The sequence below is a fragment of the Nipponia nippon genome, unplaced genomic scaffold (assembly GCF_047370975.1).
Source record: "Nipponia nippon isolate SJK-2023a ecotype South Korea unplaced genomic scaffold, ASM4737097v1 scaffold_2, whole genome shotgun sequence".
Classification (NCBI taxonomy): Eukaryota; Metazoa; Chordata; class Aves; order Pelecaniformes; family Threskiornithidae; genus Nipponia; species Nipponia nippon.
This window is the reverse complement of record NW_028262336.1, coordinates 71,195,401-71,218,720: the sequence shown is the minus strand read 5'-3', so window position 1 is coordinate 71,218,720 and position 23,320 is coordinate 71,195,401. Positions and strand designations below refer to the sequence as shown.

At 43.2% G+C, this 23,320-nt stretch overlaps 2 protein-coding genes across 7 annotated transcripts; one reads left to right on the top strand and one right to left on the bottom strand.

The window, feature by feature from the left end:
* Window positions 1-1,545: 1,545 nt before the first annotated feature.
* On the top strand, window positions 1,546-9,813 carry TEX30 (testis expressed 30). Of its 6 annotated transcripts, XM_087757583.1 has the most exons (6): window positions 2,087-2,178; window positions 2,862-2,934; window positions 3,502-3,732; window positions 5,220-5,271; window positions 6,874-7,079; window positions 8,277-9,813. In XM_087757583.1, exons 3-6 carry the CDS (start codon window positions 3,610-3,612, stop codon window positions 8,448-8,450), a joined length of 555 nt encoding a protein of 184 aa, XP_087613709.1. In that variant the 5' UTR covers window positions 2,087-2,178; window positions 2,862-2,934; window positions 3,502-3,609; the 3' UTR covers window positions 8,451-9,813. The 6 variants fall into 6 exon arrangements, with proteins under 6 accessions (XP_087613707.1, XP_087613711.1, XP_087613712.1 ...); XM_087757581.1 differs by lacking the exons at window positions 2,087-2,178; window positions 2,862-2,934 and adding an exon at window positions 1,546-1,669 and having other exon boundaries at window positions 8,277-9,812; XM_087757585.1 differs by lacking the exons at window positions 2,087-2,178; window positions 2,862-2,934 and adding an exon at window positions 1,609-1,669 and having other exon boundaries at window positions 3,560-3,732.
* A 441-nt stretch (window positions 9,814-10,254) lies between these two features.
* Window positions 10,255-22,303, bottom strand: POGLUT2 (protein O-glucosyltransferase 2). Its single transcript, XM_087757250.1, has 10 exons — window positions 21,900-22,303; window positions 19,455-19,660; window positions 18,831-19,036; window positions 18,003-18,080; window positions 13,908-14,080; window positions 12,628-12,865; window positions 11,829-12,038; window positions 11,371-11,460; window positions 10,728-10,832; window positions 10,255-10,511 (listed from the first exon to the last, which is right to left on the bottom strand). Exons 1-10 carry the CDS (start codon window positions 22,076-22,078, stop codon window positions 10,494-10,496), a joined length of 1,503 nt encoding a protein of 500 aa, XP_087613376.1. The 5' UTR covers window positions 22,079-22,303; the 3' UTR covers window positions 10,255-10,493.
* Between the last annotated feature and the right edge of the window lie 1,017 nt (window positions 22,304-23,320).

The following is a 23,320-nucleotide window of genomic DNA, read 5'->3' as shown; positions in this document are numbered from 1 at the left end:
GGCCAATGGCATCCTGGCTTGTATCAGGAATAGTGTGGCCAGCAGGACCAGGGAGGTGATAGTGCCCCTGTACTCGGCACTGGTGAGGCCGCACCTTGAGTCCTGTGTTCAGTTTTGGGCCCCTCACTACAAGAAGGACATGGAGGTGCTGGAGCGTGTCCAGAGGAGGGCAAAGAAGTTGGTGAAGGGTCTGGAGCACAAGTCTTATGAGGAGCGGCTGAGGGAACTGGGGTTGTTTAGTCTGGAGAAGAGGAGGCGGAGGGGAGACCTTATTGCTCTCTACAACTACCTGAAAGGAGGTTGTAGTGAGGTGGGGGTCGTCCTCTTCTCCCAAGTAACAAGCGATGAGAGGAAACGGCCTCAAGCTGCGCCAGGGGAGGTTTAGGTTAGACATTAGGAAAAACTTCTTCACCGAAAGGGTGGTCAAGCATTGGAACAGGCTGCCCAGGGAAGTGGTTGAGTCTCCATCCCTGGAGGTATTTAAAGAACGGACAGATGTGGTGCTCGAGGACATGGTATAGTGATGGACTTGACAGTGTTAGGCTAACGGTTGGACGCGATGATCTTAAAGGTCTTTTCCAACCTTGACGATTCTATGATTCTATGAAAACATGATCTCTGGCTAAATACCTTGCCATACAGGATTTCAGAAAAATTTTTTTTTACGTATCTGTGAAATACCCAGTATATAGATACCACAAGCATTGCTGTAGAATACTGGTGCTGTCTCCCATCAGTTTAAGGCTGTGTTTTGAACACAGTAGGTTTTTTATTGTACAACGAAGCACAGCCCAGGGGACAGCTGTATGTTGGTGCTTCCAGCGGCAGCCACGGAGTCCGCCTCTCCTGCTTGTGAACGCCACGTAGATCCAGTGTGCCAACAGAAAAACGGCCTGGTGTCGCTCTGGACACCCAGCTCATGTTAAGGCTCATATCCATACTCCTTGAAGCGGGCAAGAACCTGATTTTCCAAGCAATTGCTAAGCGATTGTGTGCCTTACTTCTGAATTTTCACCAGCAGTCTGTGGTTTCCACTTGTGGATGAATAAAAACTGTTTACGGGGAGCGGCATCAACTCTCCAAACAGCACAGCTCAGGCGTAATGAATTCAGCAATTAAATAACCATCATTTTTTAAATTCCCTCTCTAGTCACTATGATTATTAAGACGTTTCTTCTTGACAGACCAAGTGTTTAAAAATACAGTTACCAGTGCCCGATGCCCGCGCGATGGGCACTGACCCACACAACCTGGTGATTCAGGCACGGCGATACCGGACGGGCCCCACGTGCTCCGGCTTCTCCCGAGGCCTGGTCCAGGGACGCCTCCCGCCGCCTCCCCACACGCCTCCCCACACGCCTCCCCCCAATCCCCCTTCAAACCCCCTCCAGCGCGGACCCCGGTCCCGCTGCCGCCGCCCCCAGCCCGGGCCGCCCGCGCAGCCCGCCCCGCTCCGCCATCGCCGCTCCCCACGGCCCCCGCGCGCGCCGGCTGCCTAGCCCCGCCCCGAAGGGCGAGGGGCGGGGCTTCGCGCACCTGTGGGCCAATCAAGCGCCACGGCAGCCACCCCGCGCGGGGAAGCCCTCCCAAGCGGCGGCGGAGCGGAGGGCTGTCATTCGCGTGACGTCACGGGCGCGGGGCCGGCGGCGGCATGAGCGGGCAGGCAGAGGTATGGCCGCCGCCGCCGTCAGCCGCCCCCTCAGGCGTGGAGGGGCCCGGCGGTTCAGGGGCGGGCTGCCCTCCTCGGCGAGGGGTTCGTGAGGCCCCGAGCCCGGGGGGAGCCCCGCGGGGTCACCGCAGGGTGCGTGGCCCGACCCCGCGGCTGCGGCGGGAGGCAGAGCGGCCGCCCGCGGGGGCCCGTGTGCCTGCTTTGCCTTCGGATACGTAAGGTCCTGCAGCCGGTGGCAACTGCTGTTGGCCTCTAAGGGGCCCCCGGAGCGGGGGAAGCGGCGGGGGGCGGGCGTGCTGCCGCCCCTGCCTTCCGGGGAGCGGGGTGGGCACGGCTGTCGGCCCGCCGAGCCCCGCCTGGCCTGGTGTCTTCCCTGGGCAACGGCCCGGCGGTCAGGAAGCAGCAGCCCGGGCTGTGCAGGCTTCTGCCCGTCTCTGTACGCCCGCGCGTGGCTGCTGGCCGTCCCAGGCGTCTGGCTGCCGTCCTCTGCCACCCTCCACCCATTGCAGGTGGGCAGAGAGTGTAAAGGTAGCAGCTGGGGGAGGCCGCTGGCAGCCGCCGCCTCCTCCTTCCCGGCGCGCAGTGCCTCTGTAGGACCGCCGCCGAGGAGAGCCTTTGGGAGGCAGCTGCGGCGTGAACGTGTGTTTCATCCCAGCCCCAGCGTCTTTTCCTTTTTTGCTTTCGGAAGCCGCAGCGCGTACGGGGGCACAGGTGCTCTCCGGCCCCCTTGCATTCAGCTCAACACCAGCTGGTCTTGTGTCTCATGCAGCTCCTCCCGATGCCTGCCACGACTGCAGGCCCGCCGCCAGCCTGAAGCTGGCTTTGTCTGACCCTGGGCTGCCTCCCCCCTGCCCCTGGGGACGGTTCGGTCTTTGACTATACGCAGGCTGCCGCTCCACTGAGTGGTTGCCGCTGTGTCATTTGGAAACGCTTGCTGGGCTGTGTCTTGGTGTCTTATATTTCTGTGGTTTAGGCCGCTAGTTAGAGAGTAAGTGCCTTGCTCATCTTAGAATATCAGTTATACAAATAAATGAAATGCGTATCTTGTGACATCTGCCAATGTTTATTATTGAACACTTAATGAAAAAAGTAATTCCTGTCATTTTTTTCTTATAGCTGTCTGTAATATCTAAAACTAGTGTATTCAGAGCCATTTTTCATAATACTCAGTTTTGGTCTTTTCGCTATGCAGTCAAGCTTGTACATGGATCCTACAGCAACAGGATTAAACGGTTGCTGCCAGCACGGAGTTCTCTTAATCCTAGGTACTCCATATGGCTCTAGAGACCCAAAGTAATTTGGTTGTAGTAAATGTTTATTATTTTATTTAATAATGTCTGTGAGAGAGGGGAGATAAAAATACTTTTTTTCACTACAGGAAACTGTAATTATAGAAGAGTTCATATTCCCTATTTATTTTTAAGTCTTATAGAAGAGTTAATTTTTCTTATTGTGGAAGACTTAATAGTCAAGTCAGTTATGGCAGTTAGCTCTTGAATAGCTAGATATAGATATATAGAGAAGGTAAAAAGCATTTCAACTTATGCCTTGAAGCATCCTTTGAAGCTAGGGCCGCTTCATTTTCTGATGGAGAAAATAAGGTGTGGAGTGGTAAGGTGACTTGCCCCTTATTGCATGGAAAATCTTTGAGCCAAAGGTAGAGCTACTCATTTACTACTCTTAAACAGAAGAAATAAAAGTGGACTTGCAATTTTCATTTCTTTCTTTCTTGTCTGATTTTTCTTCATCATAATGTGTAGACTGGGAACACGCTTTCCTTTTTTTTTTTTTTTTTTTCTTCTTAATTATACTGTTTCTTGTTTCATTTCTAGGTTAAAGTGAAAATACCTTTTGGAAACAAATATCTTGATGCTATCTTTTCTGTCCCAGAGAAGAAATCAAGATATGGAGTGATTCTTACCCATGGAGCTGGAGGAGATATGAATTTCCCTCACTTAGTGTCTTTGGCAGCCTATCTTGCATCCCATGGAGTTCTGTGCCTGCGGTTTACTTGTAAAGGCCTTAACATTGCTTATAGGACTAAGGCCTTCAAAACAGTTGTGGTAAGAAGTGACCCATGGGTGCACAGGATTTAAAACAAACAAAAAAACCCCAAATCCTGCCTGCTTCTGGCTTTCTTAAATTACAACCAGCTATTAGTCAAGCAGCAATGGGAAAATTAGAAATGATGGTTAGCTGAATGGAGCAGTGCCCATGAGCAGAAACAGCAGGAGCAATTTTTATACAGGCAATAGCTAGAACAGCTGCAGCAAATACGTGGATTTGAGCTCAGGGAGAAAAAGAAAAGCTTGAGAAAAGGATGTGAAGAAAGCAAGGATATTTTGTGGAAAACCAGCTGGCAAAAATGAAGTATTTAGGATGGTAACAAGGGGCAGGTGTTCTGGGAGGGTTTGGTGAGGGGAAGAGGATTAAAGGATACAGCTTTGGAAGCAGTTTTGAGAGGAAGGAAGCTGACCTGGGAATTGTGCTGGGTCTCTGAGGGTTGGCAGCTGGGAGAACAAGCCCTGGGGGAAAGAGTAGGGGAATCTGGGTCACAGGAGGAGTTGAAGCAAAAGAGATTGGGAGTAGCATGTGGGAGCCCTAGAAACTAAGTAGTCTTTGATTTCCAAATCAGTTTAAACTGTTATGTGCATGTGTTTATCTCTTTCTGCTGCTGCTATGTTACTTAAGATGTTCTTATATACCTAGATTTATTTGTTAAAATGAGCAACCTTTTGTTATAATAGTATCACCTTAGAGTATCCTCCTGTTCTGGAGGGTGTAGCAAAGAGTGGGAATTTTCTCCTTATCAGCTGCTTTTACTGGGGCATGGGAAGGTAGCTTGAGCTCTGTGCATTGAGCATCAGACATTTTTTATCGGAGAACTAAGTCCAATTCTTAATATTTGTATGATGTTATTGTAATTATACGTACATTAATTTGAGGTTAGACTTTGCTAGCTTTAATGGGGATCTGTTCTCCATTCTTTTTTGAAAAAGCATAATGTTGTTAGTGCGTTTATATTAACGTGCTGCTGTGTAAAGGTAATTTAAAGGCCTCGATTGCATCTGATTAGTTATCTCCTAAAAACTGAAAAATTTGTTACTGAATTTTGTCTTCTCTGTCAGACATAACTGATTGTGTCTTAAATGTTGTTAGAAATATGTGAACTCGGCCTCAGTGAAGGGCATTTTTGCTAACTGACTTTGCCTTCTGATGGGCGAAGAGTGTGCATGTGGTCTGTTACTAGAACTGAGTTGATACACAGTAACCATCTCTGTTTGGGCAACCTGATAGGGCACCTGAAATTTTAGACTTGCTGAGAACTAATGTGAAATTGCTTATGTTTATTATGTTGTTACTGCAAAATATTATGAAATCACTTGTGTGAAAAAACAAGATAGCAACTTGTATGTATCTCTTCTTTGTTTAATCTGCAGTGCTGAAAGAGTTTCCCATTTTGTGTTCAGTAGCTACAAACAAAAAAATCCCCACCTCTCAGCTGCCTTAATTCTGACTTGTAATGTTTCTCTTTGTCTTATTTCTTTAGGAATACTTAAAGCTTTCTGATGATTATAAACTTTTGGGTGTCTTCCTTGCAGGTATTGTTCTTATTACCTATAATTTTCTCTCTTACACTGCCTCTGGTGATAGCAATCTGCAATTACTCCATTTTTTAAGTCTGTCCCACTTTGGTAAGAAGTGAACGAACAGACGTGGATGACAAGTTTCAGTCTGAGGTGGGCGCTAAAAGCTTGCTGTCTAACTTGGGAACAAGCTGAATAAACTCCTGCCAGTCAGTATTGCTTAGGGAGAGCAATTCAGCTATCTGCTGGGAGGACCTCCTTTACAAAGAGCTGAATGCTCTGTAATCTGCATTAATTGATTAGCAGGCCACTGACTGCCGTGGGAGTGGGAACGCAGGTGCCAGGCCCACTGACAGATCTGCCTTGGGGTGCCTGAATGCTGCCAGCCCCATAGCTGAATGCTGCCAGCCCCATAGCTGAATGCTGCCAGCCCCATAGCTGAATGCTGCCAGCCCCATAGCTGGCCGCGGCTCTCCCGCGGCTGGCTTGAGCAGCGCTGCTGCTCAGGTCGCAAGTGGGAACACCCAGCCTGCGGCTTTCACTGCGCTCTCGTGGGAGCACGGCTGCCTAGACCTATTCACCCTCCTCGGGATGCCGCAGATCTCGCTCCAGAAGGAGGAAGGAAAGAGGAACAGACCGTGTTTTCCAGGTCCCTTGGGAGAAAACTTCCTTGTCGCTTGTAAGTGACAGGGCATGAGTTCTCTGATAATCCATATGTACCCCTTAACTGCGGGTCTTGAAGAATTCTGGTTACTGGTAAACGGAAAACCACTTTTCTAAAGCAGGTTTTGGTAGATAAAACCTAGTGACAGATAGAAAATCAGTTATATTATGTGAAAAAGGGAAGTAGATGGGTGTGATTAGGAATGATGTGATACGGGAAACCCTGAATGTTCTCTGACTAAGCGAAACCAAATCTGTGCTGAGGCAAGTTAATCCCACTGGAATCAGCTACTTCTAACACTCAATTACACAGCATTGTCAGCTCATATGCCTCCTCTTTGAGGAGGTATTTTGATATCCCCTTGCTGTTACTGACTGATGTCATGCTACAAGTTCACACTTTATTATTTTTTTTTTCCCCCCTTCTACTTTTACGTTTAAGCTGAAGTTTGAGGTGTGCATAAACACTTGCTGGATTTGTTTTGGGAGTGAGGCACATAAAACTTTGGTTTTAGTTTAGGGCAGTTGGTTTAGTTAGGGCAGATTAAGGCTGCATGAAAAAAAAGATACAAGATAATAACATTGCTATCTGGAATTTCAAGGGTCTGATGGAGCATAGGACCTGTCCCTCTCTTCCTCCTGCCCTCAGGATGGGCTGTTGTTCCTTCCAGTATTGCAAAAGATCCCTCTCCATTTCTCTTTTTTTTTTCTCCTCCTTTTTTAAATGAGGATTTGAAAACATAATATAACCAGACAACTGTTTTAGCACAAAATGTTGAAATTAGGATTAATATTTTTCATGGAGTAAATGAATGAAAGCATCCCTAGCATCTGGTACTACTGGTATGCTGAAATACACTCAGCTGGGTTGTTTTTAGGAGTTGTTTACTCAAACAGAATGTAGATGAGATTACAGCAGATACACTTTTTTCCTTATTTTAACATGGGAGAAAGGCCGTTCCATGGGCTCACGAGCTGCCGCCTCTGTGATACGTCATCTTAGCCAGGAGGATGATGATGACTTCATTCAAGGTCTAGTATGTTTATCTTACCCATTGCATCGACCAAAACTTCAGTCCAAGCTCCGGGATGAAGATTTATTATTTATCAGGTGTCCGGTGCTGTTTGTCTCAGGATCAGCAGATGAGATGTGTGAAAAAGTGAGTACCCTTGTAAATCCTGCTGTGAAGGGGGAGTATGCAGGCATAGGAATGAGTCTGAGTGATGTCTGTACTGGTATACACAGCTGTGACTTTGATTAACAGCCTTCTCTAAATAGATACAGGTCTTCTGAAGGAAGCCTTGGGTAGGAAACTGCATCGAACATGAGGAAGCCTGGGCGTGCTTTCTTTTGCTGCTTAAAACTTCTGGATCATGCTTGATCATCCACTTTAGCAAACTTATCTTTGGGCCACTAAAATACTGCTAATTTAAATATCTTGTCTTTTTTGATAGGATAAGATTGTACAAATTAAAAGTGGCCTGTGGAAGGAGCGAGTTAATTGCTATTCTGTTTTAACCATTTCAGGTTACAAAACATAAACACTGTGCTGTGCTACCAGTCCACATTCGTCACGTTTTCATGAGAAATTCTAGCAAAGCAGTTCCACCCACAAGTCAGACTTCTGTGGTAGAAAGCGCTATTTTAGTAGAGATGAAGAACAGGTGTGCAGAGATCAGAATACAGTGGTTTTCTGCCTTGTTTCCTTACAAATAGGTATCTGTTATTCTTGAACAGTTCAGCTTGAATTTGGGACTGCGTGCAATTGGCATTTTCCATGCTTGGCAGTTTCTAAGGAGTCATAATGCTTTCGTGAGGAATTGTCACCAACAGAAGTCAGGCTAGCAACCAGCAGATCCTCGGAGTGCCCTCTTAATGGGGAAATCTTTAAGACTTTCTGAGCTGGTTCTTGGATCTGTTTGCTGAGAAAGCTGAACAGAGTCTAAGCCAGTCTCTAGGGAATTATATTGCTACTCTGTCACTGTAGACAAATCTGACCTAAGAAGTTCTGTCATTTTACTGTTAGTACTACCCTCTGGCAGCAAGACTGCATTCCTTCATCCTTCCTTCCCCCGTCGCAGGGAAGGAGCCTGCACAGGGTTGTGACCTTTGCAGTTTTTAAGTTCTAATTTTCTGCTATTCTGTGTTTGAGTGAGGGCAAACCTTTGAGCAAATTCCACTACTGAACACAGTTATCATCACATCTTTTCTATCAGCATGTTTTTAATGTGCACGCAGATCCATTTTGTTTTTAAGAGCTGCCTATTGCGTGTTGCACAAGCAACGCGAGAGACAGCTGTCAGTTGCGCGGTTTGTAGCGGCCGATTCTCTAACTTTTTCATTCTTTTCTCCATAGCAATTACTGGAAGGTGTGGCAAGCAAAATGAAAGCCCCTAAAAAAATCCACTGGATTGATAAAGCAAACCACGGGATGGCAGTCAAAGGACGAACAACAGATGATGTCATGGAAGAAATAAATGGACACGTTTTTTCTTGGCTTAGAGAGATGATTGAACTGGAGGACAAATGATTCTCAATGTTTAAGCAGTATCTTCATTTAGCTTCTCCTAAATGCAGCAAATTAGAGTTTGTTATTTCTGAGAGACGTGTTTTTTAAAACAGGTGTTTTCAGAGGTCTAAGTGTAAATGCAAATAAAACATTTTTGTGTGAATGAAAAAAAAATGCGCAAAACAATAAAGAACTTTTTAAAGGAAGAACAGAGAATGTACCAAATATTTAATACCATGGCAGCATTGTTTTCTGTGTTTCTATGCAATTAACTGTATATAACACTCAATGCTCTGCATTAACAAGTAAATGCTTTTGACTGATATTTGAAGTAATATACTGGAAAGAATCTATATTGACAGCAAACCTTTAGATGTATTCCATTTCTGAGTATATTACTGATGCTATACTTGTTTGAAATTAAAACCTACCGCTTTGTAGGATTCCGCGAGCCCATCCCCTGAGGCTGGCCAGCGTGGGTTTTACTACTCCGGATGACACACTTGGTGTGTGTGCTTGCGGCTGCAGACTTCCCCGCTATGGGCTGTGAGTAACCTGTTGGCGTAACCAAAGGTTATAGCAAGGTATTAATTGCTTTCAGCCAAGTCATCAGCGAGTATCAGCTGAATGGTGCCCCCTGAGACGCAACGGCTGGTTGGTCCCAAGAAAAGCGTCTTGGGTTTGTCTCCTGAGAGACATCTCTACTGCCAGGAGTGGCCTAAAACCTGCTCCGGCCATTCTGCGTCTTATGGCTCACCGCTTGCTGCTGCAGCGCGACCACTTGAATGTGAACAGGCAGCCTTAGCCTGGAGGTTGTTCTTGGGAGGAGCTGTTGCACATGGCAGTGAAGAGCCTGGTCAGCCCTGGTGAGCCGAGAGGCTTTCCGTGATGTTTTGGTCAGGTGCTTAGAGCGGATAGCTTTAGTTTGGGGCTGTATTGTATAAAAGATCTGTTTAAGACTCTAGGTTAGTATAGTTAAATTATAACATAGATTGTTTAGCGCATGATCAAACAAACTATTCCTTAGGCTTGCTTTTACTGTAGTAAAAATAATAGGCAGGTGAAAGTTAAAAATTAGATACAATATTCTTCTGTTGTTTCTCACAAGATGCCTCAAGAATGCTGATCTCCCAGCAGTAGTGTTGTTCAGTAAGCATAGCACACATCTAAATGTTTGCAAAGAAAATAACCATGTGGTTTTTAAATTGACTGGCTGTGTTACAGAGAAAATAAATCCTCGCTTTGGACTGGAAACATATGCGGTAACTTCAGAATTCGATGAATTTAGACTTGACTTTAAATCCATCTATGAATCATTTTCAGATGATGCTGATATGCTCACAAAGTAACAGTTGAATTACTTGGTACCCGTGGAAAGCAAGTATTTTAAAAGCAGACTAGACTGTTGAAACAACGATCAGTTTAGTTTCAGTAGTCACTGCTCAATGCTACTTAATTCTTTTCATATTGCCAAAGAGACGGAGTTTCACAGACAAAGCATCTGTGAAAAACCATATGGAACTTAAAACTTCTATCTAATATTCCTAAAGTGTCTGATGGTACTGTGTTTTTCTTACAGGTTAAAAAGATATATTACAAACCCCACATCATTGTCTTTGAGAATACCGATTCTCTCAGAAGGAACAGTTATGGTCCGAAAAAGATGACTTTGGATGGCTACAAGGGGTGGGGGAGTAGATTTACAATTCTTATCTGCCCTTTTTAGCAGAACATGCTGGTGAATAGACTCAGTATAACAAGCATGAGTAAAAAGTATCTGCGTTTCAAGGTATCTCAGGACAGTAACACATGACTGATACAAACATGGGTTTTATTTAAAAAAAATTATAAAAATGTTTTTGAACAAGGCTCTGCAACCACTGCACAATAAAAAGGAAACAGGGGGGTGCTTGGTTTTCTTCCATATGTAGATCATGATACAGTAAACTTCATGATATCCATTGACATTATCCATTGGCATTTTAATCCAAATTTTTCTTCTTTCCTTAAGAAGGCATTCTGAATGTAGGTAAATATTAAAAAAAAATATTTTACTTCTTTCTGTTAGAGTTCATCTTTGGCCTGTAGTCAAGAAAGAAGAAACATTTTTCAGTTAATTGGAAACTCAATTTTTAACTCCCTAGTCCTGCAAATACATTAAGAAGTGTTTCTAAGTTCGACAGGTGTTAATGATCTGGTAACTGATACCAAGGGTTATCGAGCAATGGCTGTTCCAATTTGGTTGAGTATGCACTGAAGATGCCCAGCGCTTTACATCGGACAGTGTATGTACCGTACCTTTTTTCTGTGGCAAGTACATGGAAAAAGGTCATCATCAGGCTGCGGCACTTTCTCCATCCTATCTCTGATTTTTGGCTCACTCACTTGCAAGCTGGCATAGTCCTAGTTTTAGAAAAGGAAGGTATCGTTAATTCATAAACTTGCTAGATTGTACATCTGGTGGTAAATATTGCACCAGCTCAGCCGAGTAATTCTGTAAAAACTCTGGGGCGATGCAATCTGTTACTCCATAGCGTGCCGCAGACAGGGTAAGCGGATCCTGAACTGCAGGCAGGAGCCCCTTCGGGTGCCCCACTGGAGTTTTGGTATCTTGGTGCTAATGCACAGGTATTTTCAGCTGTGGTTCACGGGGTGTGCGTCTGATGTGGAATTCTTTGATCACTGTGGGCGACATATTCTTGCAGATTAGATCAAGATTTACGCGATCGGACTGCTTCTCTCAAATTGCCACCATAGTCTTAAGGCGTTTCACAGGAAATAACTGCATGCAGTGTTTGTAAACCAACTGAAGTTCTTAATTGCTGCTGCTTGCTTTGTGGCTTCAAGTACTGGACTGGCCAATTTCCAGCAGCTCCATGGCCCTGAATTCTTTCTGTGGGATTTCTATTTTTGTGGTAGTAGTCGTTAAAAATATACTCACCTGGAAAAGTTTGAAATAGTAACAAAAAATGTGATCTCCCATGAGATTGTTTCTTGCAAATTCTTGTCCAGATTTTGCAATATTTTTTGCCTGTCAAAGAAAACAAAAGGTTTGGTTTTTTTTAAATTCTGAAAAAATAGTAGCTATTTCAGTATTGATTCTGGAGTTAAGTATAGTGCTGACAGTTTAGGATAACTTATTTATTTTTATTTAAGCATTCTTAATTTTAGAAGTAAGGCATTCTTATGCAAATACTCTTAATTTTTCCGAAGTTCAATTTAATTTCAAATTAAGGGCAGTATTATGTATTTTTTTAAAAAGGTAAATTATTTGCAGAGTTGATGACAACAATTTTTAAATCCTTCTAAAAGATTTTTTTGTTTTAAAGAAATGCACTTTTTGCTCTCTCTATTTTGTCTGGAAACATCATTGCTAAGTACTTCTAAATGTATATTTACCTCTTCATCATGCTCTTTTGCCCACTGTAGTTTTTCTAGTAGATCACTCAGGTCACTTTTAAATGGAATATAATGTTTCCATGGCTGCAGCTCGTTATAAAAATGCTCATAGTAGATGGAGTCTTGCTTCAGCACCACGCTGTTTCCTGCTAGCAGATAAGGCAATCTGTATGCTGCCACTGTGCCATCAATATTGATTTGATATTTATACTGGAAAGAAAATAATGACCGTAAGTTATTAACAAACAGAAGATCCAAGTAGCCTGGTTAGGTTATAGTATTCTGAGGGCACTGGTGTTACTGACTTGCCGATATTGAGAAATGTAGGATTGGCTAGGCAAGCATCAATGTTTAAGTAGCTTTTATTATTTAGTTTGGAATTCATCACAGTGCAGGGTACACAGAGATGCCCTCTTCATCAATTAAGTTCTCCGGAAATTCTTAGACGCTCATCCTCGGATGTGAGGGTAGACGTGCCACTTCATCCACTGATTTTCCCACTATGTTAGTTATGTTAGTAGTCCTGATCGCTGAATCAGGAAAAAGAAATAAAAAGGAACTTGGAGTTACATAGATTACACAAGGTTCTACAGAACCTTTAGATGTAAATCAAACATTATTATCCTCAGTGTAAGAGCTACATAGCAGTTAATCCCACTGGAGGGATGCCTACTCATGCTTGTTATCGGTGTTGTGCTGAAAAACTAAAAATCACTTTATTATCAATAATATATACAAAGTTATTTGATAGTGGGAAACACCGAGAACCTAGTTCTATCAACAACGGTTAGTGGCTTACCTTAAAAAAATCAAAAAATGAAATGTGCTTAACAATGGGGCCATAGAGGCTTTCATCGTGTTTAAAAAAAAAAAAGTTTGTGAAAGCAGCATCTATGATCTCTGGGTATTTTCTGCTCAGTTTTACAAGTTCAAGCCTCTCTTTGCGGCTGTCACGTCCTCTCCAGAATGCTGTGGTATTCTTGTCTTCCCATGACGGGCCAGTATTTGCTTGAACTGACATCATATCCAGACTGACTCTGGAGCAGAAAGAAGTGATTTAATAGCGAAGCCTACTGGAAATTTTTTTAAGTGCAATTACTTAAAGGAGTTTACAGTACCAATAGGCAAATACCAAGGATGAAGGTAAGTCCTGAGCACACCCATATATGTATTGTATCAGTATTTTTGCAGCGATAAAAATAGATAAGGAATGTAAAGTTCCCAGGCCTGCGGCAAGACAGCATCAGTTCAACAACAACATGGCCTGTGGAAAGAGCACCTGTCAGTTGTCGTGGAAAAAAGTGGCTAAAGGTGGATACCATTGCCTGACAGATGAAGGCGATACAGGGTAACGCAATAGCTGATAATGGTGATGAGGCAGTCAGGATAGTCCAAAGCAAGGTTTTTATGTAACTAGCTTAATACAACGTTTCACTTCCTTTGCTAAATTAAAACACGTAAACTGGGGGGGCAGGAGGGAGCAAATTTAGGAAAAGTCTTGATAATAAAGACAAGGAACCTGAACGGAATGCAGTGAAATGATAAAAAGGTTCAAAGTGCGTAACAAAGATCTCTTAAGGAAGCTGGCTTTGTAGTGTTTCAAGACAGCAACAGAGCAGTTATAAAGGCCAGTTATCAAAGTGGGAGATGGTAGGTCCTAGGTTGAGAGTTCTGGCTACATTGGGCTTTAACAGGTACGGAAAAAAGATTCTAGGAAAATCAGGAAAAAAGAGAGCTGGCCATTTGTCAACATGTTCATGGATGGGAAACAAAGCAAACAAAATACCTACTCTTGAAACATTCCCTGTAAGTGCTGTTTTCGGTGACTTGACCATGTTTAGATTAATTTTGATTTTTTAAATAAAACAGTGAAGTATTTTAATGTATGTCATTTATGTTATATAATACATAACTTGGTTAATGTTAAGATATGGATTACACAGTTATTGCCTACCTACAGGGTGCCAATGTCTCAATGAATAAATAAAAGAGTAAAGCAGTTAATACACTGTTAATACAAATATCTTTTTGGAAGATCATTCACTGTGAATTCTGTGAAAATTTTAAGCAATTTCTTACCGTCCCATAGTCTCCAAAACTGAGTCTGTTAAGTCATATGTTGGCATGACAATGTCTTTTGACTCACTGGACCCACACCAAGAGAAGATGGGGTGCAGATTCTGTGGGGACTTCTTCTTCTCCAGAGGCCAGTCCCCCAAATTAACAAAAAATTCTACATCTGGCATTTTCACCTAAACAGAAGCAAAGCAGGCACAAATGCATTTTAATACAAAGCAGTATTTTTCTGCTGGCATCTTGCGTTTTGGAAACAACCTCATTAAGAGAAAAAATAGCCAGGTCTCTAATATACTTACTGTACCTGTAACAAATTATTAAAGTTTAGAAACATGTTAGAAATACTGAGATCACAGAGTAAAGCCTGTAAGATGATGATATTTTTTTAAAGATCTGCACAAAGTCACATAAATGCTCTCTCTTTTTTTTAAGGGATAGGAACACCCCAGTTTAGAGGATGTTTTCCTGTTACACTTTACATGATTGGCCACACAATCTTTGTACCAGGCTGGCACTGGGATCTAGTAAGCAATCGCATAGTTCCAAGGTAAGTTGAACCACCTTGTTGACTGTATGGAAAATTGCTGTGGGGTGTTAAATTAGTTTTCTGTCACATCAGTGAACTGATTTGCCCTGTGTCTGCACGATGACTAAATCCAACAGAAGAGAAGCAACAGAAATGAACAGCCATGATGAGAAGACCACATTTAATCAGCGCTGGGGTTACCTATTAAGCATAACATCCTCACTTATTTAAAATAGTTGGTAGTGTGGAACCATATCTGAAATCACTGTCGCAGCCAAAAAACAAGCAAAATACTGTTGATGGCCAGGAAGTGTTGTAACAGCAGGACAGAGGGCATAATTTTGCTGCTGTCTGAAACTTCGATGCACCCTCTCTTGAGCAGCATTGTGTGTGGTTCTGGTATTTGCAAAAGAAGTAAGAGAAGGTACAAAGGCAGGCAGCTACTACGATAGAGATGGACCAGCTGCCTTGGGAGGAGAAACTGAAAATGGTGGGACACTTCAATCTGGAGAGCAGAAGGCTGAAGGTGACATATGGTTGAGTTTTACAGAACCCTGAAGGCATGTATAATGTCAGTGCACAACTGATGCCATATCTGTTCTTAGTTCACCCTCTTCATGACATTATTTTTTAAAAAACATAAATCTTTACTACATCCCCGTCAGTTGCCTCTTTCAAAGCAAAACAATCCTACTCAAATTAGCTTGTCTTTGCATGCCCAAACAGCCTTCTTGCTGTGTAGTTCTTTTTCAGAAAGTGAAACGAGAATGGCAATGTTTTCACAAGACAGGCATGTCACAGGTTTTATACTGTGACATAATCTTTTTTCTTTTGTTTTTGCCTCCCTCCTTAATAAGTATTAATTGGGTATTTGACTATTACGAACATCTGATTATTATACTGGCATTTTCGGAAAACTGTTGTAATAACTCCAAGATCTCTGTCCTGACTACTAACAGATAATTTAAAGATCATGATTGTATGTGTGTGATTAGGTCGTTTTGTTCAAGTGTTATGATCAACTATCTTAACATCTACAGGAAAAAATACCTTCTCTGAAGAAAGAAAAATTATGAATGTTAATAATTCTCAAATTAAAATACACATATACATGTAAAAATAGAGTTTAAACATATTGCTGACTCCTCATCATATATACACATCAAAGCATTTCTCTTCTCAAACGCCTTTATTCTTCAGATCAGAATGTCTGGTCACAGGCTAACATTTCATGATTCTTCTGTGGCCCAAATAGGTTTCATTAAGTTTCTAACTTAATTTATCTTTATGGACAGAGATAGAAATTAATAATTTGCCAAATATCAAACACCCTCCTAAATGGTTGAAGATATGCTTCTCTAACTTGACAACATGGTAAAACCTTTGGCAGAGACATCCAGAAATTCTAAAGACAGAGACCCAAAGCAGTACTTTTTGTCTTCAGTATACAGACGGACAGAAAAGGTTTTATTGTGTACCTTCATTTCAAAGGGGGTTTGGCTACACATTCTAATCTTCAGCACTAAACTTTATTAGTACAGTGCCATCTAATGGTTATAATGGACATAGAAAAGCTACCAAATATATTTTATCTGCATCCTCAATGGCAGAATCATTCAACAGGTTAAATCTTCTTCTCCAAACCCGTAGATCTATTGTCTTTCAGTGACACTGTCTTAATAGAAATTCCTGCAGTATTTAATGGGGATGAGACAAATTGTGTTTTCTAGATATGTAAAGAGTTTTTGTCTCTGGAGTTAGCAAATCTTTTCCAACATTTAGCCTAAATACCTTTGATGCAATTTAATTCCATTATTTCTTGTCCAACGCTACAGACACCAAGAACAGCTTATTCCATCTTCCAGAGCAACCTTTTAGATAATTAAAGGCTACATTCCTGTCTTCCCTTAGACAGTGTTAGATGTCCCCACTTAATCCCCACTTAAACGAATCTGCATTTGTATGTCTAGTCATTCTTACCACTTTCCTGTGCAATGTCAGTAATATTGAACAATCTTTCTTGAAGCATGACACCCAAAGGCGGACACAGTGGCATAACTGATCCATTACCAATCCTCAGCATAGTGGAAAGGTTACTTTACATTTCTTTCATGTTTTTGTTTTGTTAATTTATGTCCTTAGCTTTTCGCAACAGCATGGCACTGTTGACTCATGTTAAATCTGTGATACTGTAACCTTCACACTTTTCTGCAGAAAATAACCACTCACTCCCTGTTTTAAATAGGTGTCATAACTATATGACTTATCCAGCCTTTGTGTAGTATCCTGCCCTTGTCACTTTATTTTATCCATTTTTCCATACAATTTCTCTTACTTGTTGAGAAAATTTTTAATTATACTGCTGTACTGTGAGGTGCTTGCAGGTTCTTTCATTTTCATTATCTGAAAATTCAGTAAGCGTATCCTCTAGTCCATCATTCAGTGAAAATATAGCTAAGTTATTAAATGGGGACTGAACCTAGGACAAATCACTGAAGAATATATTTGTGACATCTTTCGCCTCTCTGGAAACATTGGCAACTATTATTTCAGTAAGGCTTTCCAAGCAGGTTACAGTAGCTTCTTCAAGGCAAAGTTTTCCTATCTTGTTTATGAGAAACCTGTGAGACTTACCCTCAAAAGCCTAACTAAAATTAAAGATACTTGACATCCATACAGGAAGCCTATTATCTTATTAGAGAAAGAAATTATATAGTTATGACATTTTTTATGATAGATCCATGTTGTTTCATACTAATCACCTTATCTTTCAGCTGCTTATAAATAATGTGTTTATTTTTTATTAGATTTTTACGGAATTTCTTTTAGGCGAACAACTCCATACTTCATTAGCTCCTCTCTCTTCTTTCTCTCCTTTTTAAAAGACAAAGTGCTTTGTCTTTTTAAGGTAAAAAATAGGTATTAACTTGGATACCTTCATATTTCTCTTACTGCTCTCTTTAAGTAATAATCACATATTTGTGTGTGCTGAAACTTCAGCCCTGCTATATCCTGTCACTGTGTACATAATGTCAGGTTTTTTCCAAAGTTTCCCTAGGAAAGAGTCTGCGTGTACATGCTTTTTGCTTGTACATCAAGGGAGTTTCCCCACATACCACCTGTTGGGCTTTTGGTGCTCTTTCTCAACCCTTTCAGTCTTGTTTTCAACATACGGAATTTAATGGAGAATGATATACATTTCCTATTTTTTTTCAGTCATCCTGTAAAATTTACTGGCAGAGACAGCATTTTCTATTAGATGCTACAGGATGATTTATTTAGTCTATAGAAAAAAAAAAAAAAAACACCACACTGTGTCCAAATCTATCAAACTCTCCTATAAAAGCCTGCCATTCAATTAACTTTTGTGATACTCCATACACTGATCAGATAGCATTCTAGAACATGCCAACCTCAAACAAGGAAAATCCATCTGACCTTTCCATTATTAATCAAAGAACAAGAAGGGCTTTTTAACAGAAATAGCAACAAATATGCTGAAGTATATTTGTTAAGCCCAGGCTTCTACAAATTAGGACATATAAAATAAATGACTGTACAGATGTACTCACTTTTCTTGTCAAAGAAAGCAGTATGGCATCCATGAAAATTCTGAAGCCCACATGTTCCCCATACGTCTTTATATAAACCTGAAAATAAACAATGGTTTTACTGCTCTGGTGTTTTCATTTCTGAGAACTGCTGGCGCAATTTAGAGCTCTTTTAATCACTTAGTAAGTAACTACTCAGACAGATTGTACAGCTGTATAGATTTATAAATCAGCTGGGAAGCTTTACAAATCTCATCTCTCTAACTCCTCATAGAAAAGTGAACAAAAAAACAAGGACAAGCTTTGCTTGCTGTCACAGACGTTTTAGGTCTGTCTCATGGAAACAGAAACTGGTCGCCTGTTTCTGTTTTGTTCCATTGTTCTCATTTCCATATGAAACTCCACAGAAGTCAGTACAGTTTTGTTAAAAAGAATTGTAGCTCTGATCCTCAGTGGAGCTAAAAGTGGTATTTCTTTACCTCAGAATTATGCACAACATAATTTATTGATGCATGTCAAATTAGATGATTGTGGCACTCCACAGCAATATCACTCAGAGAACAGGAAACTGAATTAGCATTTAGGAGACTTGGGTCTGTGCCCAGTACTCATATTGATTGCTTGGAAAGTAATCTGCCTTCACTGTGCTTCAGTTGCAATGTGGACAAAAAGCACTTTACAAAGTAGGGCAGATATTGTTGAGCTCATATACAAACTGCGAAGTATGCAAGGACAGAGAAGCAAGCAAAAGAAGTTTCTTGAAGAACAGACTACAAGAATCCTCACAACTGGGAGCAGCCACACAGCCACCAAATCCCTGTACGGACTTCAGATCAACCCACTCCATACCTCGTTATCTTTGATGGTGTAATGACACAAACTCTGTCTTTGTCCAAACCTCTGTGGAATTTCTTTTGCAATCTTATCGGGATCAACAATGGGAAAATTTGCTAGGTCTCTTTGAATCTGTGGAATGCTTTGAGGGCAGTTCATCTCTTCCAGCCATGCACTGCTCTCCTCCTGAGGGCAGTCACAGTTTTCATGGTAAACAGGTCCTACCAGGAACACAATTATTATTTTATTTTTAATAAGTCACACTATTGGGCTGTTGAGATCACAAAAGAGGGTCAGGCACTGAGGATTCATTCCTTAGGGCCAAACCTTCAGCAACTCTAAATGGAAATGTTTAAGCTTTTTTTGACTCCAATGGAATCATGCCAAGCTATATCAGCTTCTGTGCGAGCCCTCTACATGTATTTGCTAGGCAACAGCTTCACAGCATTTGTTTCTTTTTATTATTTTTAATAGTATGCGCAGGACACGTATAACAAATCAATAATGCCAATGGGATTTGATAGTCCGGAGAAGTACCGAGGTCCTGCAGAATCCTATCCTAATCCTAGAAGACATTCTGGGACACAGTTTGTGAGAAAAAGCCATGATAAGAAATCTGTGTGTAGTGGTGCTTCTTACCTTTTAAAATATATGGAGACTTTGCAACATGTTTATCTCCAGTTTTGACTTCTATCTTCAGGTTTTTGTAGCTTGCATACATCCTGTATCTTACAAGGAAGGAACCATCCTTCCTGTCTAATACTTGCACACCAACCCGAGTGAACTGTTCATCAGGAGCAGTGATCTTCACCTGGAATGTATTTTCACCCGGTGATGAAGTGAACCTACCGAGAGAGTAAGTGGGAGCTTAATAAAAAAGGAAACACACAACAGGTTTCTTAGTCCATTCTTTTTCAAGTTGACAGATTTCCAGTGGCTTCACTGAGCCATGCTAGGTCTTTATGAGCACATCCGAATGTTCACAAGCAAGGCATGATTTTTCCAAAGAGAATTTTGTTAGGCTACTTAAAATGTCTCATGCTGTTAGAAGCATTAGGTATCAAGAAGGTTCCACTCACACACTCATGAACACACCTCCAAAACCACTTGGTGCCCTGCATGTTGAACAGTGTTGGAAATATGGTTTTTGATTATATGGGAGCAGAGCACCTTTAAAAATCCAGCACAGCTCTTGATTAGTAGTAGCTCAAGTGTAAAATCATGGGAAGGTAGAGCGCATGCAGGTAAATGGATCTTGGTAGATGTATCTTGGTGTCCTGACCTGTATGGACAGGACAAGGGACAACGGTTTTAAACTGAAAGAGGGTAGATTTACAGTGGATATAAGGAAGAAATTTTTTGCAATGAGGGTGGTGAGACACTGGAACAGGTTGCCCAGAGAAGCTGTAGGTGCCCCATCCCTGGAAGTGTTCAAGGTCAGGCTGGATGAGGCTTTGAGCAACCTGACCCAGTGAAAGATGTCCCTGCCCATGGCAGGGTGGTTGGACTAGATGATCTTTGAAAGTCTCTTCCAACCCAAACCATTCTATGATTCTATTTAAAAAAAAAAAAAAAATTGCTAGAAAAAGCTTCACTTTAGCAGCTTACTAAGTCTGTTATTTTACATACAGAAGCAAAGTGTTTCCAGATTACTTTATTTTCCAGGTATTATTTAAGGAAGTAAAGAACAAAGTTAAACTTCTTAATCATTATAGTATCTCATACAGGGGAAAAAAAAAGAAAAGATATTACAAATGCCAGTGTCTTGGTAGGGAAAAAACATTATAGTGGGATCATGTAATTCAATGTGTACTTATGACATTTTGGTAAAATTCAGCATACACCAATCATAGAAAAATCTCCATAAAACCAAACAAAATAATTTTACAAATCATGAAGTTACCACATATCACTGAGGTATTAACAAAGTCGGCACAGTCAAAATGCTGCATTTGCCAACTTTCTTCTACCTCTTTAAACACAGTCCCAAATGCATAAGGAGAGTTTGGGATAGAGAGAGAGGTGGTGGGAGTGGCTGGACTAACGGATTACAGCCCAGCAGCCTGGTCACCTTTCCTGAAACTTGTCCAGACATAGTAGACAGCTGCCAGTTCATCTAAATACAGGATATATTTACTCTTCAAGATAAACTGAATTGGCAGCTTCCAGACTTGCACGTGCCACAGTGCGTCTAATCTGGACAACCTGGATGGAGCACTCTGAGCTCCTGTCTAGCTTGTACAGTCAGGGTTTCTTTCCTGTAGAAATGGAAAGCCATGACTGTCCTCTGAAAACCAAGTCTACCCATTTCATTGCTATGCAGTTTACCTAACGGCCTATAGAGTAATTCCTAACTTACTTTACTGATCTTGTGCCTATGCGTTTATGAGAAATACTGATGTTCCTAACAGTGGAAACAAGCAGGACACCTGAGCAGGTATACCATAAATTAAATATATTAGTTACTGTTAAGGTTTTGACAAAGCAGAACAAATCATAAATTGTTGGTTGGACTAATATGCGTGTTTTGCTGTTGAACATTTTCATCCTCTTTTCTCATCTCATCCCCTTGTGCAGTTATCTGATACTCCTAAAAAGATTAATTAGCTTTTTCTAAGTGATAGACAGAAAACGTCGGGCAGGGAGCCTTCAGCCTTCCCCTTCTACAAGAAAACCCCCGGTAAATTTCTGCCTAAAAGGTGAGAGTGGTTCAGCTGGGACTCGGGCAGGCAAGGTCAGCCTCGCCGAGGACGGGGCGCTGCCGCCGCGCACGGCGGAGCGGGGGGCGGAGCGGGACCCTCCGCTCCCTCACAAGAAATCCAGCAATTACGATTTGGACCCTGGGCCCGCAAGTATTTAAGCGGCCGCCCGAGGCGGGCGAAGCCGCGCACCCACGCGGCCGCGGGGGCTGCTGCCGCCCGGGGAAGGGCGCGCAGCGAGCTCTGCCGCTCCCCGCCCGGCTCCTTTCGCCCTCCTGGCCGGGAGGGGGGCAGCGGGCGGCGGGCAGGGAACCTGACTTTTTAACGATCTCTCGGATTTCTTCTGCCCGCAGCCTCCGTGAAAAGCAGCCGCCGCCGCGCTTACCTCTGCCCTTCGGCGTCCACGGCCTGCACGTAAAAATAGCGGGCGGGGAGGGCGGCCTCCGCCCGCAGCCCGGGCCCCCATACCGCGCTGCGCTCGGGGCTCAGCCGCCCGCCCCCGCCCGCCGCGGCGCCCGCCGCAACGGCTCCCAGGGCCACGCAGAGCGGCCACAGGCCACGCATTTACAGCGCTTCCCCGGACGGAGAGACACCGCCGAGGCGCGGGAGGGGGCGCAGCCGGGACCTTCCTCCTTCCCTCACCGCGGCACCGGGCAGTCCCGCCTTCGGCGCGGCTGCATGGAGCGGGGCGGAGGGGCGGGAATCGCGGGGCCGCTGCCGCCTTGTCCTGCGCCCGGCTGCCGGCTCGGCTCCTCAGGGCACCAGCCCCGAGGGGAGCGGGGCGGAGCGGAGCGGGGCGGGGCGGGGCGACCGCCGCCTCACCCACCGGCTTCCGCAGCGGAGGGGGGCGGGGCGGGGCGGGGCGGGCCGCACTTCCCGCGCGGGGCGGCGGTTGAGAGGCGGTTGGCGGCGGGAAATTGAGGTGAAAAATGGAGAGTTTACAGTCGGGAAAGTGAGGTTTTCAAAATCCTCCCCCGTGCAGCTGAAGCAGGCGCGTGAGGCCCGGCGGCGCAGGCGGCGGTCCCGCAGGGCTCCGAGCAGCGGTGAAGGGGCAGCTCACCAGCCCGCCGCCACGGCGGCAAGCGCCCCGCGCCCGCCTTGGGGCATCCAGCCGCCCTTGGGCCGGCAAATGACCCAACCGCCGGTTACGGACAGCTCGTGTGAAACACCGATGCTGCTGTTAACTACATATAGCATCATAGAATCGCTTAGGTTGGAAAAGACCTTTAAGATCATCAAGTCCAACCGTTCACCTAGCACGGCCAAGTCCACCAGTAAACCATGTCCCTAAGCACCACGTCTACCCGTCTTTTCAATACCTCCAGGGATGGGGACTCAGCCACTTCCCGGGGCAGCCTGTTCCAGGGCCTGACTACTCTTTCAGTAAAGAAATTTTTCCTTATATCCAACCTAAACCTGCCCTGGCGCAGCTTGAGGCCATTTCCATCGCTTGTTACTTGGGAGAAGAGACAGACCCCCACCTCGCTATCAACCTCCTTTCAAGCGGGCTCTACGCGCGCATACCCAAATGCTTTTCTTTGTCATTTAGCTACAGAAACCTCACCAAAATTAAGGCTTCTTCGTGGGAGAACTTCAATCCTAAAAGACACTTTCAATTTTGCTCTTTATTGCTTTTCTCTTGTTAAGGCAAACAATACAGAATATTGAACATCATTGAGGAATCATGAATTTCATGAAGATTTTGTATTTTGCATTTTGAAATACTGCAAGCATGTTTATAGAAAAGCACACAAAAAATAACTTGCTTTGAGAAAATTGCGAGCTGAGAAAGGATCACTTGGGTCA

Excerpts from the sequence above, each read along its gene's own strand:
- TEX30 (XM_087757581.1), top strand. Across the intron at positions 5,272-6,873 it reads TTTGGGTGTCTTCCTTGCAG|GCCGTTCCATGGGCTCACGA; the intron begins GTATTGTTCTTA and ends CATGGGAGAAAG. Across the intron at positions 7,080-8,276 it reads CAGATGAGATGTGTGAAAAA|CAATTACTGGAAGGTGTGGC; the intron begins GTGAGTACCCTT and ends TTTTCTCCATAG.
- POGLUT2 (XM_087757250.1), bottom strand. The coding sequence starts at position 22,078 with ATGCGTGGCCTGTGGCCGCTCTGCGTGGCCCTGGGAGCCGTTGCGGCG. Across the intron at positions 19,037-19,454 it reads GTCTCCATATATTTTAAAAG|GACCTGTTTACCATGAAAAC; the intron begins GTAAGAAGCACC and ends TGTTCCTGGTAG. Across the intron at positions 14,081-18,002 it reads TGCTTTCTTTGACAAGAAAA|GTGAAAATGCCAGATGTAGA; the intron begins GTGAGTACATCT and ends GCTTCTGTTTAG.